General features: G+C 58.0%; 1 protein-coding gene across 11 annotated transcripts in view; it reads left to right on the top strand.

Moving 5' to 3' along the window:
- CPNE2 (copine 2) overlaps window positions 1–16045 on the top strand; it is a 48160-nt gene extending 32115 nt beyond the window's left edge. For 5 of the 11 annotated variants that reach the window (XM_025889179.2, XM_025889180.2, XM_025889177.2 and 2 more), the window contains 4 exons: window positions 2897–2948; window positions 4389–4522; window positions 11535–11771; window positions 13041–13597. In XM_025889179.2, coding sequence (XP_025744964.1) covers window positions 2897–2948; window positions 4389–4522; window positions 11535–11771; window positions 13041–13335 — 718 coding nt within the window. In that variant the 3' untranslated portion in view covers window positions 13336–13597. Of the gene's footprint in view, window positions 1–2896; window positions 2949–4388; window positions 4523–7299; window positions 7586–11534; window positions 11772–13040; window positions 13598–15492 lie in introns of those variants that run through there. The other 6 variants (XR_003211625.2, XM_073880253.1, XM_073880256.1 and 3 more) reach the window with 6 other exon arrangements.

Genomic DNA, 16045 nt, shown 5'->3' with positions numbered 1-16045 from the left:
ACCCAAAAAGGACCCCTGCCCTGGTCAGTGGCTGAGGGACTCAGAAAGCATTTCCTTGAGGAGATGGCATGAAGCCTTGGACGTTCAGAATGAGCCCGAGTCGGTCTGATGAAGAGAGGGGTCGGATGGGAGGAAAGGTCTGGGCCCACAGCACAGGCTGTGACTCTCCCCACCGTAAGGTTGGGGTAACTGAGACTCGGAGAGGACAGTCCCTCTGGGGTCCCTTCAGCTTCCTCCCTCCTGCCCTCCCCCACCAGGGCCACAGGGAGCAGCGTCTTAAGTAACCCAGAGGCCAGGGGCCCGGCTAGGTGACCGGAAGCACTGACTGTCAGAAGGCAGCAGGGAGTCCCAGGACAAAGACCTGTGGCCAGCAGGTCCCCAGCGGCCCCCTAATCTGGCTTATGGCCCCTAGGAAGCTTGTCCTGTTTACTGGCATTTCTCAGGCAAACCAGGGCAGCAGGCGTGGGAGCGGGCTGGGCTGCTGTAAGGCACACGCCCGTGTCTCCCAGATCTGGGCCTGGCTCTGCTGTGGCTCACTGGTGTCACCCGGGCATTCCCTGGCCTCTTCTGAGCCTGTCTTTCCACCTGTGCAGTGGAGCTGCTGGAGCATATGACCCGAGGGGCCTCTGGGCTGGATGCGTGACCTTCACAGCCCCATACGCTTGGACCACCAGGCCTTCCCGCAGAGAAGGCGGGGGGTGGGGGAAGGAGTGAGGAATGAAGAGGTTGGGTGGCCCAGAAAGCAGAATATTGCTCCATCCTTACCAGGAGGGGGCTTTCCCCCGTGGTCTCTAAAATCTCTGAAAACCTGATTTTGCAGGAAGTCATTGGCCCAGGGAGGCCGGTTTCCTTGGCAACCATTTTCCTCTCTCAGCCCCTCGGTACAAGCCCCCCTCTTAGTCTCTATAGAGGCTCATCAAGTTGTCATGGCAGTGAGGACCTCCAGCCCCCACAGTGGGTGCACATCACCCCAATCTCTTCTGGGGGGGGGGTCAGCGCTGCCTGTGCCTCCTCACCCCCCTGGAGCCCAGACTGGGAACAGGGTGAAGAGGGCCCCAGGGCAGGGAGAGCACCCAAGAAGGACATCAGGGGACCGGCTCCATGCCAGCCCTTAGGGCTGAGGGAGCAAAGAACAGAAAAGCTATCCCCCCCCCCGCCCCGAACAGGGAAGGGTCTTCTCAGGCCATCCCCCCCACCCCTAGGGCCCTGCTGGGGTGAACTCCCTGTGCTGGAGAGTTCACCTCTCTTGGCCCAGGAGGGTTCAGCAAGGCCAGGACCCCAACACCCTCTCAAGGCACGGGGGGGCTCAGGTCTTAGGCCTGTTCTGCTGTGTGGCCTTGGCACCTGGCTTTCCCTCTCTGGGCCTCAGTTTGTTTGCTTGTGAAATGGGCACGTTGGAGTTGGTGGGGCCTTCCAGCACACACATTGTAATGTCTGGGAGTGTTTGCGCGCAGAATAAAGCTCTCACCTGGCAGACATTCCCCTAAACCTCTTCATCTTCCTAATTTAAAACCCATGGGAGAGTGTGAGAAGATGGAGGAGGGTCAGTAAATGTCCTCCAGACTAAGAAGCCACTTTCAGACCAAAAAATGAAGCCAGCCACTCCATTGACACAATTTAATTCAGGGTAATTTACTGGGGGCCAGCCCTCCCCCACCCAAGCGGGACCTCCAGCCACAACTTTTAGAGAGCAAGGGGCATGGTGGTGAGGCCACAGGGTGGTGCTCTAAAGTGGCGCCCCCTGTGTGCCTGCCATCTTTGCTGGTTAGCTCAAGTAGGGCCTTGTGTGCACCACTTCAGAGAAGATGAGAACAAGCCCACCTGCACTCCCACGTGGGCACACATTAACCTCCCGGGGCCTAGAACACGTAGCCCCCGAAGGAGGTCATTGTGCAGACACAAGATGGAGTCAGCCCTCCTACGGAGAGGAACACCTTCTGAGGTTAGTGAGTTCAGGGAACGTGGGCTCAGGAGGCAGCCTGACCTCGGTTCTGGTCCCAACGTTGTCCTTCAGTAAATGTGAGACCCTGGGAACATTCTAGATCATTCTGTGTCTCCGTCTCATCATCTGGAAATGGGGTAGGAAGAGGCCTTTCCCCACTGAGTCATGACCGGGAGCGAGGGGATGCCTGCAAAGCTCTGAAAGTGGGGTTTGGCGCGCAGTAGGGAGGGGGGCTGAGTGGGGATTTTGGCTGTGAGACCGCAGCAGGAGGGAGAGCGGGGAGGCCCCCATCTGAGCTCCAGCCCCCCGAGGCCCTGGGTTCTGTAGCCACCGCAGTCCTACTGCAGCCCCAGCGTCTAGTTAGTGTTCCTCTGTGTTCCCCAATCGGGGAGTGCGCAGGATGATCCACAGGGCTGGGGCTGGAGGCAGCCCCGTCTGGCCCCATGATGCTTCCTGACCCCCAGGCTGGCTGAGCAGGCTGTCCGCTGACCCCCGGTTTGGCTCGCTGGCATACTGTGGGCTCCTTTGCTAGCAGCTGTGCCAACTGTGAAGTTGGGGAAAGCCCTTGGGGCCCAAAGAAGTGGAACCTCAGTGATAGTGTGTGACAAAGGAGCAGTCTAGGTGCTCCTGGAGCCCACCTGGATGCCCCCAGAGGCCCCTCTGTCCCACTCCGGACTCTCTTAGGGGGATGAGGAGGCACAGGCAGCACTGACCCCCTGCCCAGAAGAGATTGGGGTGATGTGCACCCACTATGGAGTGAGAGTAGTCAGACCTCTCTGTGTGGCTCAGCCCCAGCAGTGGAGGTGAAAGCAGATGGGGAGGGGATCAGTAGCCTTGACCTGGGGGTGGGGATGGGGCATGAAAAGCCAGGTGCCCCAGAGGGAGCTTTGGCCGGGCCATGGGTGGGGCCTGGGCCCAGAAGGCTGCCAGCCCAGCATTTTCTCTACATTTCAGGTCTCCCATGAGTTTGCCATCAACTTCAACCCCACCAACCCCTTCTGCTCAGGTGAGTGCCAAGCCCGCCTGCACCTGCCCTGGGCGGAGGGAGGGGCAGCATATAGGTTTTGTCTCGTGCTCCCATTCCCTCTCCCTCATGCTTGCTCCTAATGACAGATGGGGCAGAGCTGGAGGTTGGAGTCAGGTGGTCCTGGATGCAAGGCCAGCCGCTGCCCTTTCCTGGTTGTGTGACCTTGGGAGAGATCACTGCCTCTCTCTGGGCCTTTGCCTCCTCACCTGCCACGGGGAGTGTGATACCTGCTTAGCTCACCTGAAGGGGTGGGTCAGGTGAGAATTAAGGGAAGCGTTGACAGGAAGCCCCGTGTAGGACAGGAGGTGGTCAAGGGCAGCAGATATAATATACCTGTCTCTCACCTCCCACCCGCCCTTGCTGAAGGGCCCAGCTCTGCCCCACGCTGCTCCCTCTTGCCTTCCACAAAGAGCCTTGGCAACCGAGGACTGAGGGTTGCTGGTGTGGGAGTGGGGGGGAGAAAGGGGCAGGCAGTGAGTAGTGCCTGTGCTCACCCCCGCCCCCTCGGCCTCAGAGGATTTCTGAGCCTCCAGAATCCGTTAAGAGACTACTGGAGGAGGAAGGGGGCTCCAGGTGGATATGGAGGAGGGTGGGCCCCGCCCTCATGAGACCTTCCAGCCTAGGATTTGGCTTGGATAGAGCCTCTGCCTTCCCTGGGGATTCCCAAAGCTGGGCCCAGTTTGTACTTGGAAGGGAAATGCATCAAGTCACCAGCTTGGGAACGATGCCATGACTCAGAAGCCATGGGCATCTGTTGGCCAGAAATGTAGCCGGTACTACGCCTGGGCTCTGTCTAGTTTGGAGCAGGTCTCCAGAGACTTTGTCCAAAATGAGGTCGGTCAACCTCCTCCCCAGCTAGAGGCCTCCTGGATAGGACCACGGGGCTGTGGGATAGTCTTCTCATAATGGTGGCCATTTACGGAGCACCTACTGTGTGCTGGGGCTATACAAGCATCTCCGTCCCGCCCCCCCCCCCACACCCTCAGCAACCCTCGGCAAAAGCTGTAGCATGGCCAGAATGGACCTCAAGATGGCCGGCTGCCAAGTCCCTTCCCTGGGAAGAGCCTGCTGAGCCCTCCTCTGGCCAGCTGCCTGAGCGAAGATTATCAGTCCCATTGCCAGACAGGGAAACAGGCTCAGAAAGATTAAACAACTTGCCTCAGGTCCCACAGCTAGGAAGTGGCAAAGGCAGGATTCGAACTCGGGTCTGCCTGACTCCATATTCAGGGGTCTTCGCTTTATACCATCTTGGCCCTGCCCTCTGGGAGCTTCTGGTCTCACGGGACCCACGCTGGCCACCGTAGGGGCATTTGGGGCGAGCATGAAGTAGAGGCAGGGTCTGCAAATGGGATGAGGGTGGGTGAAGGGTCAGGGGGACCGAGGCTGATGCAGTCTTTCCCCCCCCACCCCGCGAGGCAGGTGTGGATGGCATCGCCCAGGCATACTCGGCTTGCCTGCCCCATATCCGTTTCTATGGTCCCACCAACTTCTCTCCCATCGTCAACCACGTGGCGCGGTTTGCGGCCCAGGCCACACAGCAGCAGACGGCCACGGTGAGTAGGCAGCCACCGCCGTGGGTGTGTGGGAGAGGGCTGGCCCTGGCTGGGCCCTCCTTGCCTGACAGGAGGGCCAGACTGAGGTCCATCCCTAATCCGCCCACCCCCATGGGGCTGGTGAACTGGATGTTTGGCTTTCTCTGCCTCGGTTTACCTGCAAGTATGGTAAGGGGGTTGGACCAAGCTCAACTCGCTTGGTCCTGGCTTTCCGGAGCACAGACTTGAAAAAGACACAGTGATTCCGTTCATGCTTAGTAGGACATCGGACTGTAATCAGTGGGAGGTGCGGTGTTCGTTATTCCTGGGACACATGGAAACCAAGAGACGGTGGTCCCTGCAGCCTTAAAGCTGACCCTCTGGGCCACTGTCTGGCCCTGGCCCAGTGCTCAGTGATGAGGCTAGAGGCAGGCCTGGCGGGAGGTTGCCAGGGCAACTGTGTGGCATTTGGAATACATGGCAGACGGCCATCGATAGCATCTGCATCCCTGGTCTTCTCTCTGCCCTCTAGCTTCAGGCCTAATGCCGGTGTTGGGGTCACCAAGGGTCACCTTGTCCACTTACCCCTGCACCTACCAGGATTTGCCCTGACTTGACTATGTAGCCTGAAGCCGTCAACCCCAGCCCCAGGGGCGGCGCCACAAGTAGCCCTTCCCAGGCCCTGTCCCCAGGCCACCTTGTCAGGTTCCAGCCAAAGCGGGAAACCCAGCTCCTAGCTCTGGGTGGCGGAGCCTGGGCTGCCACCAAGGAGACTTAGGTCTGCCTCCTGCCTGGCCGCTCCCTGCTGGGAGACCTTCCCAAGCCTGTGGCCCGCTCTGGGCTTCCCCCTTGGAAAGGAAGAGTCTCTGCACCCAGGCTGATGTCCCTTCTAGACTGTCCTTTTCACTCTACCTCCCAAGATGGTATCTCAGATTGTCCTTCCCAGCACCAAGGCCACCAGCTTCTGTCTCTGGCCTCTACAATCCATTCTCCTGCAGGGGTCCGGTCCGAGCCTGCCACTCCCTAGCCGCTCCCTTCCACAGAGACCTCCTCTCCTACCCCCCCCCCCGCCTGCCTCCCCTTCTGATCCTACCCTCTTCCTGTCCCTCAAACACACAAGCTTGTACCCCTTGCAGACCCTCTGCCCTGCTGACTCTGCCTGGCTGGTTCTACCCATTCCTCAGTGTCACCCTCAGATGCCACCCTCCCCCCACCCATGGCCTTTCTCGACCACCCCTCTGAGGCTGATCTCCTGCCTTCTCTGTCGATTCTCATCTGGACTCTCAGGATGGCAGCAGCATCTAGTTTACCTTGTCCACGTCTCCTCATCCGCGGTGTGTCCCCCCCCCCCCCGACTGCCAGCCCCACTGGCCAGGCTGTTGCGTGTTTGCCACCATCCGGCCTACGGCAGGCACTTACCATGCCGGGGGGTGGATGAATCCGTGGGCCCCGCCATGGGAGTGCTGTGCAAGGCTCGGGAGGCAGGGGGCGGGGACCCCCGCCAGCGCCCCTCCCAGAGGGAAAAGGACCTTGCTCCACTGGGCCCCCAGAGGAGCGAGACCCCTCCCTGATTCCTAGGGAGGCAGAGGTTGGCTTCTGGGCATGGCAGCAAAGATGGAGGCCGTAGAGGTTAAGCAAGAGAAGAGGACACCAGGGTCGCCCTGGGGAGGGCAGGACAGCAGGACCCGGCCTGGTTGGTTGGGAGGTGGAAGGGGGCTCTCCGGTCAGGCTGCCAGAGTCTGAATCCGGGCCCCACCCCTTCCTCCCTGTAGCTTGGGCAAAGCACGGAACCTCCCTGAGCCTCCGTGTCGCTGTCTGTACGATGGGAAACAAGTAAAACCTACTCTGAGGAGGAGGTGTTGAGATTAAGCAAGATCACACAGCACCTGCCCCAGAGAGACCTGGAGGATGAGGAAGGACAGGCAGAGCAGACTGCAGAGGCCAGGGCCGGCAGGAAGGCGGTCATGGCGCAAGCGCTGGGGGGGAAGGAAGGCGGTCTGGGTCTCTTCTGCCTCCGGGAGCAGGATCTGCTGTAGTGCCAGGTGCACCTGCCGCTGAGGGCCCGGGACAGGCCCCCTCCTGCTCGGAGCCCGTTTCCTATATGAAAGGGCAAAGGAAAGCACCCCCCCCCGGGGTGTTGGGAGGATCTGGGGCCACCTGAATGGGACAGCGACCAGGGCAAGGCCTGGGAGGGGCTGGTTTTTAATTCCTGGGGGCGCAGGGCTGGAATTGGTTGGCGAGACAGCCCCTGGGCTTGCACCACTTGGATGCCTGTGGTCAGCCAGGCCGTTTCCTGCCCAGCCTGTTAGCAGCCTGAGCCAGTTTTGAAAGGGATGGCAGAAACGGCCTGCATCCTTGTTGAAAAGGAAGAACGGCGGTGTGGTAACAGGAGTAAGGCCGGTGTTCTTGCCAGGCGGAACCAGGGTGGGATGGCGCAGGAGGTGTACTCCGGGCAGAAAGGGGCCTGGGGTCCTGGGGCCCTGGGGCAGGCCAGGAAGGGGATCTTGGTGTTCTGGGGAACAAATGCTGAGGGCTCCCTGGAGCGGGAAACTTGGCCCTTTCTCTGCCCAGTCCTGATCCTCTCAATACCCCAGCCACTTTTAGGCAGCACCCTGGTGGTCTCAGTACCCCAGCCACTTTGTTCATGACCCGGTCCTTCCAACCTGGGGAGGCAGCCTTCTCTGGGCACCCTCACCCTCCAGGATGCAGCGCCCCCATCCCTGTGTGACTTGGGCCATCCCCCAGCAGGAGTGGGACCGGAGAGTCTATCAGCCCCTCTCACCCTGATGTCCAAGCAGATCCACTTCTCCACCTCCGGCCGGGCTCTAGCCTGCATGCAGCTCACCATGCACCAGAGGTGGTGCTGCCTGATGGTTCAGCCTTGAGCTCCCGAGGCCCATCGACCCCATTCAGACCCCAGCTTCTCCACTGCCTGGCTGTGTGACCCAGGGCAGCTTGCTGAAGCTCTGTGAACCTGTTTCCTCACCTGTACCGTGGAGGTGCTGAACAGTGGCTGCCTGCTAGAAACACTGAGGATTCAACCAGATTGGCACGTGAATTGCTCAGCACAGTGCCTGGCACACAGTAAGCACTTCTGGGGATGCCCCTGAGGACAGTTAGACCCAAGGCAAAGGGAAATAATTTGTGGATTAAGCGCTACTTTTATACAGCCGCTTGGCGGTGGGGGGGTGGTGGTGGTGGACAATACTCGGTGTGGCTTCACCTTCCCTGGCCATAGACATATGCACACGCGTGCACACCCACGTACAGGAACTCGAGAGCAGATGGTAGGAGGCATTGCTCTAGGCAGGCCTGCACTCTCCCGTTCACACACACCACCCGTCTTTCCGGAGCATATTTCTGTGCGGCACTAGGGAGACCGTGATGCGTGGCCTCTGTCCTCCCAGGGCCTGCAGTCTAGTGGGGAACCTGGCTGGGGAAACAGCAGCTGTGATGCAGTGATTAAACCTGTGCTGACAGAGGCCCAGCCTCCTAAAGGTGGCACCTAACCCAGAGGGCTGAGGGAAGGCTTCTTGGAAAAGTGACGTCCAGGCTGAGACGTGGAGGATGCTTAAGAGTTAGCCACGTGAAAATCATGCGCGCACGTGGGCGTGGAGTGCCCCAGGTGGAGGGAACAGGATATGCAAAGCCCAGGAGGCAGGGTGTTTGGACCTAACTGAAGAAAGAAGTCTTGATGTGAGAGGGGTGAGTTGGGGTAGGGAAATGCCAGCTACCACAGGGCCTTGGAAGGCAATGAGGACCCTGGATTTTCTCTTGAGGGCCATGGGGAGCCACTGAGGGTATTAAAAGGGTCAGAAAGGGCTAGATGATCCCAATTATGGGGCCCCCATCCTTCTCTCTGCCCATAAGCCCTGGGTCTTGCTGCCCACGGCCCATTCCTACTTGGTTACCTAGGTATCTGGTGTCCTAATGGAGGGGGAGCTGGGGCACAGGACCCTGGAATCCCCCCCCCCCAACAAGGGTCTTTGGCAGCCAACTTCAGAAATAAGCCAGGGAGCAGTTTCCCCAGACTCTGACTGGAATTGTGGTTGGTTTCTTATAAATCTGATATGTTAAACGCTTTAGGGGAAGTGGCTATTTACAGCCCCAGAAGGCTGAAGAACCTCTGGGTAAAGGCAAAAGCTACTCCGTCTTTGAATGGTGTTGGGTGCTTTGATTTTTGGTTGGACCTGATGGTGACTGGCTGTGGTTCTGGGGCAGGGACGGGGGACCGGAGCTGGGCGATGCAGAAGAGGGTTACAAGGGGCTGCCTGGAGGAGCACTTGGGGTATGTGGCGGGGAGAGGAATCTCCAGAGGAGACCTCCCCCACCCCCACCCCCCCGCCAAGGGGTAATGCCAGCAGGGCAAGTGGAGCTCCGGGCTGGGGATGGCCTTCCACCTGCTTGGGATGGAGGCATAGATGCTCTGATGGGTCTTGGAACTGTGGCTGGAAGGGTATGCCAGGCAGGAAGAAGGGTACCAGGAAGGGTGTGGAGGTGGGAAAGTTTGGGGGCAGGGGAGACCAGACCAGGGTTGTCTGTGGGGACAGCAGCGCCCTTTCCCACCTCCTCCTGCCCAGTTTTGCCTTTCATTCTCGTCTACGGCCCCCTCCCATTTCTGTCTTGGGGGTGGGGCTGTAGAGCCTTGGGGTTGTAGTGGAAGGTAGAGGCTCCGCCTGGGGTGGGTGAGCAGCACAGGGTGTGTTAGCTGCAGGTCCCTTGCCAAGGCTGGCCCAGCTGGCCCAAAGCTGAGCTAGGCCCACGGCTGTGGGTATTACGGCTGGCTGGCACGCAAAGGAGTGAGGGTTCGTGGCCAGGGCCATGGGGCTGGCTCTTCCCTGGGCTGCTGTCCTAGACATTGAGACCGTCTGACAGGGGGGCGAGAGGGTGCGGAAAGCTCCTCCTGCTGGGGCCCATTACTGGTGAGGCCGCACCACCAAAACAGGAGGGGGGTGGCAGAGGGGGGACGCTGTGGAAAGAGCCCCAGCTCTGGAGTCGGCCAGGCTTGTGTATGGATCTAGAATGTGCCGGTTCCCAGCAGTCACTGGACCCCCTTCTCAGCCCCTTTCCTCATCTCTAAAACAGAATCCCAGTGTGAGGATGGCAGGAAGGGTCTGTGCACTGTGGTGCATTAGCAGGGACTTTCTCGCCCTGTCAGGTGGTGCCCAGGGTCCTGCAGGAACCCAGCCCCAGGTTGCGCCCGCCTCCCTGGGAAGGAGGATCCAAGTCCTGGGGGAGGCCCAGGCCTGAGGCTCCAATCTTCTGGCATAGATGTGCGGCTGAGTGAAAGGAGAAAGCTGAGGGCCGCATGGGGGGTGGGGAGGGTGGGAGGCCAGTCCCACCCTGAGTGGTGAACCTGTTGATTGAGGCCAGGCATCCTCCCTCCTCCTCACCAGGACCTTCCGTGCCTTCCCTCCTGCCAGCTTAGGTGCCCTGGAAATCTTGCCCTGGACTTTCTGGCGGGAGGGGAGTGGGGTTAGAGGGCCATTTACAGAAGGGGTGCTGGAACAACGGTGGGCTGTGGGGGGACAAGGGTGTAGATGGGCTTATAAGGCCCTCCAACCACAGGCATGGGGGGCTGGCAGCTGCTGCCCTCCACTACAGGGATCCAGGCTGCCATCTCCATGGCAACAGGTATCCCCAGCATCCAGGGCTCGGTCTCTTAAAGGCACAGTGCAGGAGGTGGGTTAGGATGGTGGGTCTACACCTCCGAGCGGCTCACCCGCTCCTTCTAGGGCTGTGCGTGGGGGACAAGCAGGAGAGTAGGGCATCCTAGGGGCCTGAACTTGTAGCCTCTGTATGGTTCCCAGTGAGCAAATGGTTTGCTGGGTGAGAAGGTGGCCAGGTGCTGACCTAGGGTCTGGCTCAGTTCTGCCCTCTATGACCTGGACTAGTCTGGCCCCCTTTTTCCTCTCCTGAGAACCAAAAGGATCAGACTAGAAGGCAAAAGCCTCAAAGAATATTAGGGCCAGTTAGGGCTTTTCTGTTTATTTTACGGATGGGGCAAACCAGGTTCCTTAAAAAGGGGCCAGAGGGTGCTAAGAACAGAGCTGACACTAAGGTGTCAGCTGGCTTGGTATTCTGGGGCCTCTGCCCAGGCCATCTAGGGAGCCTTCCTGAACCTCATGTGCCCACCGTGTCCCGTTCACAGTCCGTGCTATGGCCATGCATGCCCATGCTAATTATTCAGTGTTTTAAGTAATTTTATAAGGAAACTGTATAGCCCACTGTTAAGTGAAAAGTTACCACTTGCCATATATAGAGAGTAACGGTAAAAAACATTGTACCTGGTATTGAAGTCTAGCTAGAAACTCTCATCCCCTGAAGCTCTGCGCTTCCCGCCTCTGTTAATAAGGAAGGTGAGCAAATGAGAGGCGTTAAAGGCCCACTAGAACCGACCCGAGACTCCCTCCTGGGTACAGTCTGCGGAAGTGAAAGACCACTGCAGAAGTAACACTGCCTTGAGGCTGTGTGAGCCCAGAAGCACTGGCCTGTGTGCCAGGCAGCTTGCCTGTCTCAGAGGCCAGCCCTGCAGCCGGGGAAGGAGCAGCTTGCAGGGATCGGTGTGGAGCGAAGAAGGCGAGGCTGGTCCAGGTCGGCCAGGACGCGCCTCCCTCCCCGGCCATGGGCCTGCCCGCCAGGGATGCAGTTCTCGGGCACAGAGTGCCACTGTGGTACAGCAGCTGCCACCGTGCAGATGATGAAGCTGAGGCATGGCGTCAGCCAATTGCCCCGCGTCCCACAGCAGAGCAACCGGAGGGCCAGGCCTGGAGTTTGGGGCCCTGACACAGAGCTGTGGCGTCTAAGGTCACAGCCAGGGCAGGGGGAAGAGAGCAGTTTGTGCCTCGGGCTGGGACCAGGTCAGGGTTGGATGGCGAGAGGCCTGCAGGGGTGGGGTGCTGCGGGCCGGGGCTGGGATTTGGCGGCAGCTGGGCATGGAGAGCTGCCTTCCTCCCAGGGGTCAGAGGGTTTGGGGGAGGCCGAGGAAGGGGGGACAGAGGCCTCAGAGCACCTGGCTGCCTCTTCCCTGCAGCAATACTTCATCCTCCTCATCATCACGGACGGCGTCATCAGTGACATGGAGGAGACGCGCCACGCCGTGGTGCAGGCTTCCAAGCTGCCCATGTCCATCATCATCGTGGGCGTGGGCAACGCTGACTTCGCCGCCATGGAGTTCCTGGACGGGGACAGCCGCACACTGCGCTCGCACACCGGGGAGGAGGCAGCCCGTGATATCGTGCAGTTCGTGCCCTTCCGAGAGTTCCGCAATGTGAGTGTGGGCCCAGGCTGGGGAGGGGGTGCTTAGGGGACCCCAGCAACCAGCGTTAATAAGGATGAAGGTCTTGGGCTCCTCTGCCCTCTGCTCCATTGTGTGCTGCGCCCGAGGGCCCACCCCCACATGAGCCCCTACGACCATGTGAGCACCGGCTTCAGCAAGCTCATGGAACCCAGGGAGTGGTGCCCAACCCACACTGGGGCTCCAGAGCAGGGTTTCAGGGAGGCCCGGCCCTCCGACCAAGGTCCTGAACCAGAAGTTGGAGTTATCCAGGTGGGGCAAAGCATTCCAGGTAGACGGGGGGCTGAGAGCAAAGGCCCAGGGGTGAGAGAGGTTTTTGTGGGTAGTCGCACCTCAACCAGCCTCCTTCACAGATAGAAAACGAGACGCATCTTAGGATGGCCTGCCCCGCAGGGGGACTGGTGGCCCCACCTTGTTCCTGGAGGTGGCTCTGGGCCTATCTGCAGGTGACCCCAGGTCTGCCCACAAGGTCACTGCACTAGCAGCTGGACCCACCAGGATCCCAGGGGGAGCAGTCTCAGATGCCACCCATGTCCCATCACCTGGGGGCCCAACTCTTATTTAACTAGATGCTTACTCTGTGGCCTTGGGCAAGTCCCTGACCTCTCCAGACCTTGGTGCCCTCAGCCATAGGGACTCTTGGTGTTTTGTGGTACAGATCCTACAAGCCAGTCCTAGCAAGAACTTACCACTTTTATACCCAGTGGTGCTCACACCTCTAGCCAGTGCCCTCTGGGTTTGCCTGAGGTGGTCCGACTCCTTCCTCTGGAGCCTTAGCTTCCTGAGGACATATGCTGGGCCTCGGGCCCCCATTCATGCACAGGACACTGACTGAGCACCTCCCCATGGCTGGCCTGTGGCTGAGCATTCAGCAGTGAGCCAGACAGTCCTGGCCCATTTATATGGGCCAAGAAGGTGCTCAGGAAATGTCAGGTGAGTAGGCTGTGCAGCTCACCTCCACTGTCTCTTTCCCTGAAAAGCCTCCCACAGGCATATTCATCTTAAAACGCGATCCCCGGGCATCTCAAGTGCTCAAGGAAAAGAGACTTCATGTAAAGGCAAAGCACTGCTAGCAGTGGGGTTTCAGACCTTGGCTGGGACAAGGGACGTGAGCTCTAGACAGCCCTGGCCCTTAGCCCTGATTGTGTCCTCCAGAGACACCTTCTCTTACAGCAGTCTGGGCATAGAGCCCGCCCCTCACCACGGTCTTCCACTGACCCTATCTCCCCCTCGGCCCCGCAGGCAGCGAAAGAGACCTTGGCCAAAGCTGTGCTGGCGGAACTGCCCCAACAAGTCGTGCAGTATTTCAAGCATAAAAACCTGCCCCCCACCCACTCGGAGCCCGCCTGAGCACCAGCCCAGGCCCAGCAGCAGCATGCCGGCTGGGCCTCCCGCCCTCCCAGGAACGTGCACGCTCACCCTGCTTCCTGGTGGGGGGGGGGGCCTTGTTTTTAACCCATCCACGTTTTTATTTTTTACAACCAGACCTCCACCCTCCCAGCCCAGCTGGGCTTCCTTTGTTGGAGTCAACAGATGATGCTTCCAGGCCAAACTGGCTTCCTCCCTCCCCTTAAGTATTGAATGTACTTTGTATAATTTTAGTGAAATTATTGTTATTAAAGAGAAAATTTTTACAATCCTAACTGGCTTTTTCCAAGTAACTAGCTGCAGACCCTGAAAGGAGCGTGTCCCCAGTGCATACTTTGTGTCATTGCCTGCACCTACTTCCTGCTCTGTTTTTTAATACTGTGACTGTGTTCTATTTGTTATACTCAGGGTAATAAAAGCAGTTTCCAATGTCCCTGTGTCAGCGCCTCCCTCAGCTGGGACCTGATGGGTCAGTGATCTGGGGAAGGAAACATAAAAAGCTCTTTCCCCCAGCAAGGTGGGGCAGCGTTCCATGCGCATAGTACTCACCCTGTTAAATTGGCACAGGACTTGGCCCAGAGTACAGGCTTAGTAGATATCTGTGGACAGATAAAATGCCCTGGGCCCCCACCAGCAACCGTAGCCTCTGCGGAGCCTACACCAATCCCGGGGTCCCCAGGCCCAGCCACTACCATGTGGTACCCGCCCTCCTCTTAATCTACACACTGTCCTGCACGCACGCGCGCGCGCGCACACACGCGCACACACACACGCGCGCGCGCGCACACACACACACACGCGCGCGCACACACACACACGCACACACACACACACACACACACACACACACACACACACACACACACACACACACACACACACACACACACACGGTAGCCGTCGCCGCCACCTGTTTGCTCCTCTCTCAAGCCTCCCGGGCCTCGGGGTACGCCCTGTGGTCTGCAGTGTGTGAGAGCTTCTTTGCCTGCACGATGCTAAGCTGTTCCTTTCTAGGCCCCATTTCATGAAGCCAGCCAGGGGCCCACTCTCGGGGTCCTCCCAGTTCTCCCCTTTCTCCCCTTCCTTTTGTCTTATCTACCTCCCCATTGGAGTTGTGTGCCCCAGGCTTCTGTGCAACCAATAACGGTTCTACTAAGCGCTGGTTCCGGCTCCACATTAAGAGCTTTGCAGGCATAATCTTGACGAACACATCCAATAGCCTAGAGCCTATGCCTATGACCATTTCAGAGATGAGGAAATGAGCAGAGAAGCTAATCAAATCTCACAGAGGCAGAGCCAGAACTTACATCCAGATCTGCCCGATTCCAGAGCCTATGCTTACTACACAGCATCTTCCTCTGACTCTGCAAGGGAGTCTGCTCAAGTTGCTAATGAATTCATCCTTTCTCTGCACTCAATCTGGGAGGTCTATTACCCTGACCCACTCTCCCAGGTCAGTCGTTGTCACTGGGGCCCTCTAGAGCTGGGCACCACCAGGAAGGTTCCCACCTCCAGGTGCCTGGTAGCCTCAAGGACCCCTGTCTACATGCTGACAGCAAATGAGGGAGATCTTTATCCTCAGCTTCCAATGCCCTGATGGTTCTGCAGCCACCAAAAGTGAGTTGAAATATCCTTTAGAGACTCCTTCACTTCTGAGAGGGCTGCAGGACTGCATGGCGCCCCATTTCCCCCAAGGACCTCTGGGAAATCACAGCACAGTGGCCCATGGGGCCAGCTGGCAACATGGATGGAATCCCATCCAGGTTAGGTTCGTCCCTAACCCTTGCTTGGGCCAGCTATAAGACTGGGTGTTAGAACAACAGCACAAGTCTGCTTGTTTGCCCACCTGTTCAGCAGCTGAAGTGAGTCTAGCTGGATGTCACATCCAGGGAAGTTTGTACCCATCCAAGCCTGGAATAATCTGTCAAGTTCTGCAGTCAAATGCTTTATCCCTGAGCCATACCCCCTAATCTGTCAAGCTATGATGGACCAGAAGTCTCTAAAGGGGAGCAGCCTCTCCTCCTAGCCCCACATCCCCTTCTTAGCCCTCAGGGGACAGGTGTATTGGGGGGACCACTTCTCATACAGACTTCTCCCTTACACTCCCCCCCGGCCCCGGGAGGAATTTACCACACTGGTAAAACCGGAAAGATAGACATCTATTGGGCCATGTTACCGTCGAGTCCCTGCCTTATGCTGGTGTCCATCCCAAATGCTCAAACTCTTACGGACCACCTACCTCAGGTGTGGTGGCCATGGCCCTCACCTCCAAGCTTCATGGGAGCAGACCCCGACATCTCTGCTTTCTTCCCCCTTCTCTGCCCAGGTTGAGTGGATCAGTCAAGCAAGCCCTCTCCCAGCTGGCTCAAGTTCACAGGGGAAAGGAATGCACCCAAACTCCTGACCAGGCCAAATCACCACTTAAAAAAAACAAACAAACCAAAATAAGTCCTGGGGATGTAATATACAGCCTGGTGACTATAGTTAATACTGTATTGTGTATCAGAAAGCTGCCAAGAGCGTAGATCTTAAAAGCTCTCATCACAAGAAAAATGGATGGACCATTCTGCAATATGTATACATACTGAATTGTCACTTGAAACTATTATCAATAATATCTCAATAAAAACAAACAGAGCCTTGGTGATGCTGATACTTGGTTCTTGGTACATGGATAGCAAGCTGAAAAGTGAACTTGGAAATCGGAAAGATCCCTTCACCCTTCCATCACTGCTGCTGAGGCCTGGGCACTAGCATTTGTTTAAAAATTTCATTGAAACCACAGAAAGCCAAACTTAAAAGAGTTAAAGGCTCAAATAAAATTCTGGTTCTGTCAACTAACTGCAACCTCACGCAAGTCACTGAACCACTATGAATTT

Source organism: Callorhinus ursinus, unplaced genomic scaffold (assembly GCF_003265705.2).
Source record: "Callorhinus ursinus isolate GAN/ISIS: 27379988/994484 unplaced genomic scaffold, GSC_fseal_2.0 scaffold37, whole genome shotgun sequence".
NCBI classification, from domain to species: Eukaryota; Metazoa; Chordata; class Mammalia; order Carnivora; family Otariidae; genus Callorhinus; species Callorhinus ursinus.
This window is presented reverse-complemented; position numbering and strand designations above follow the sequence as displayed.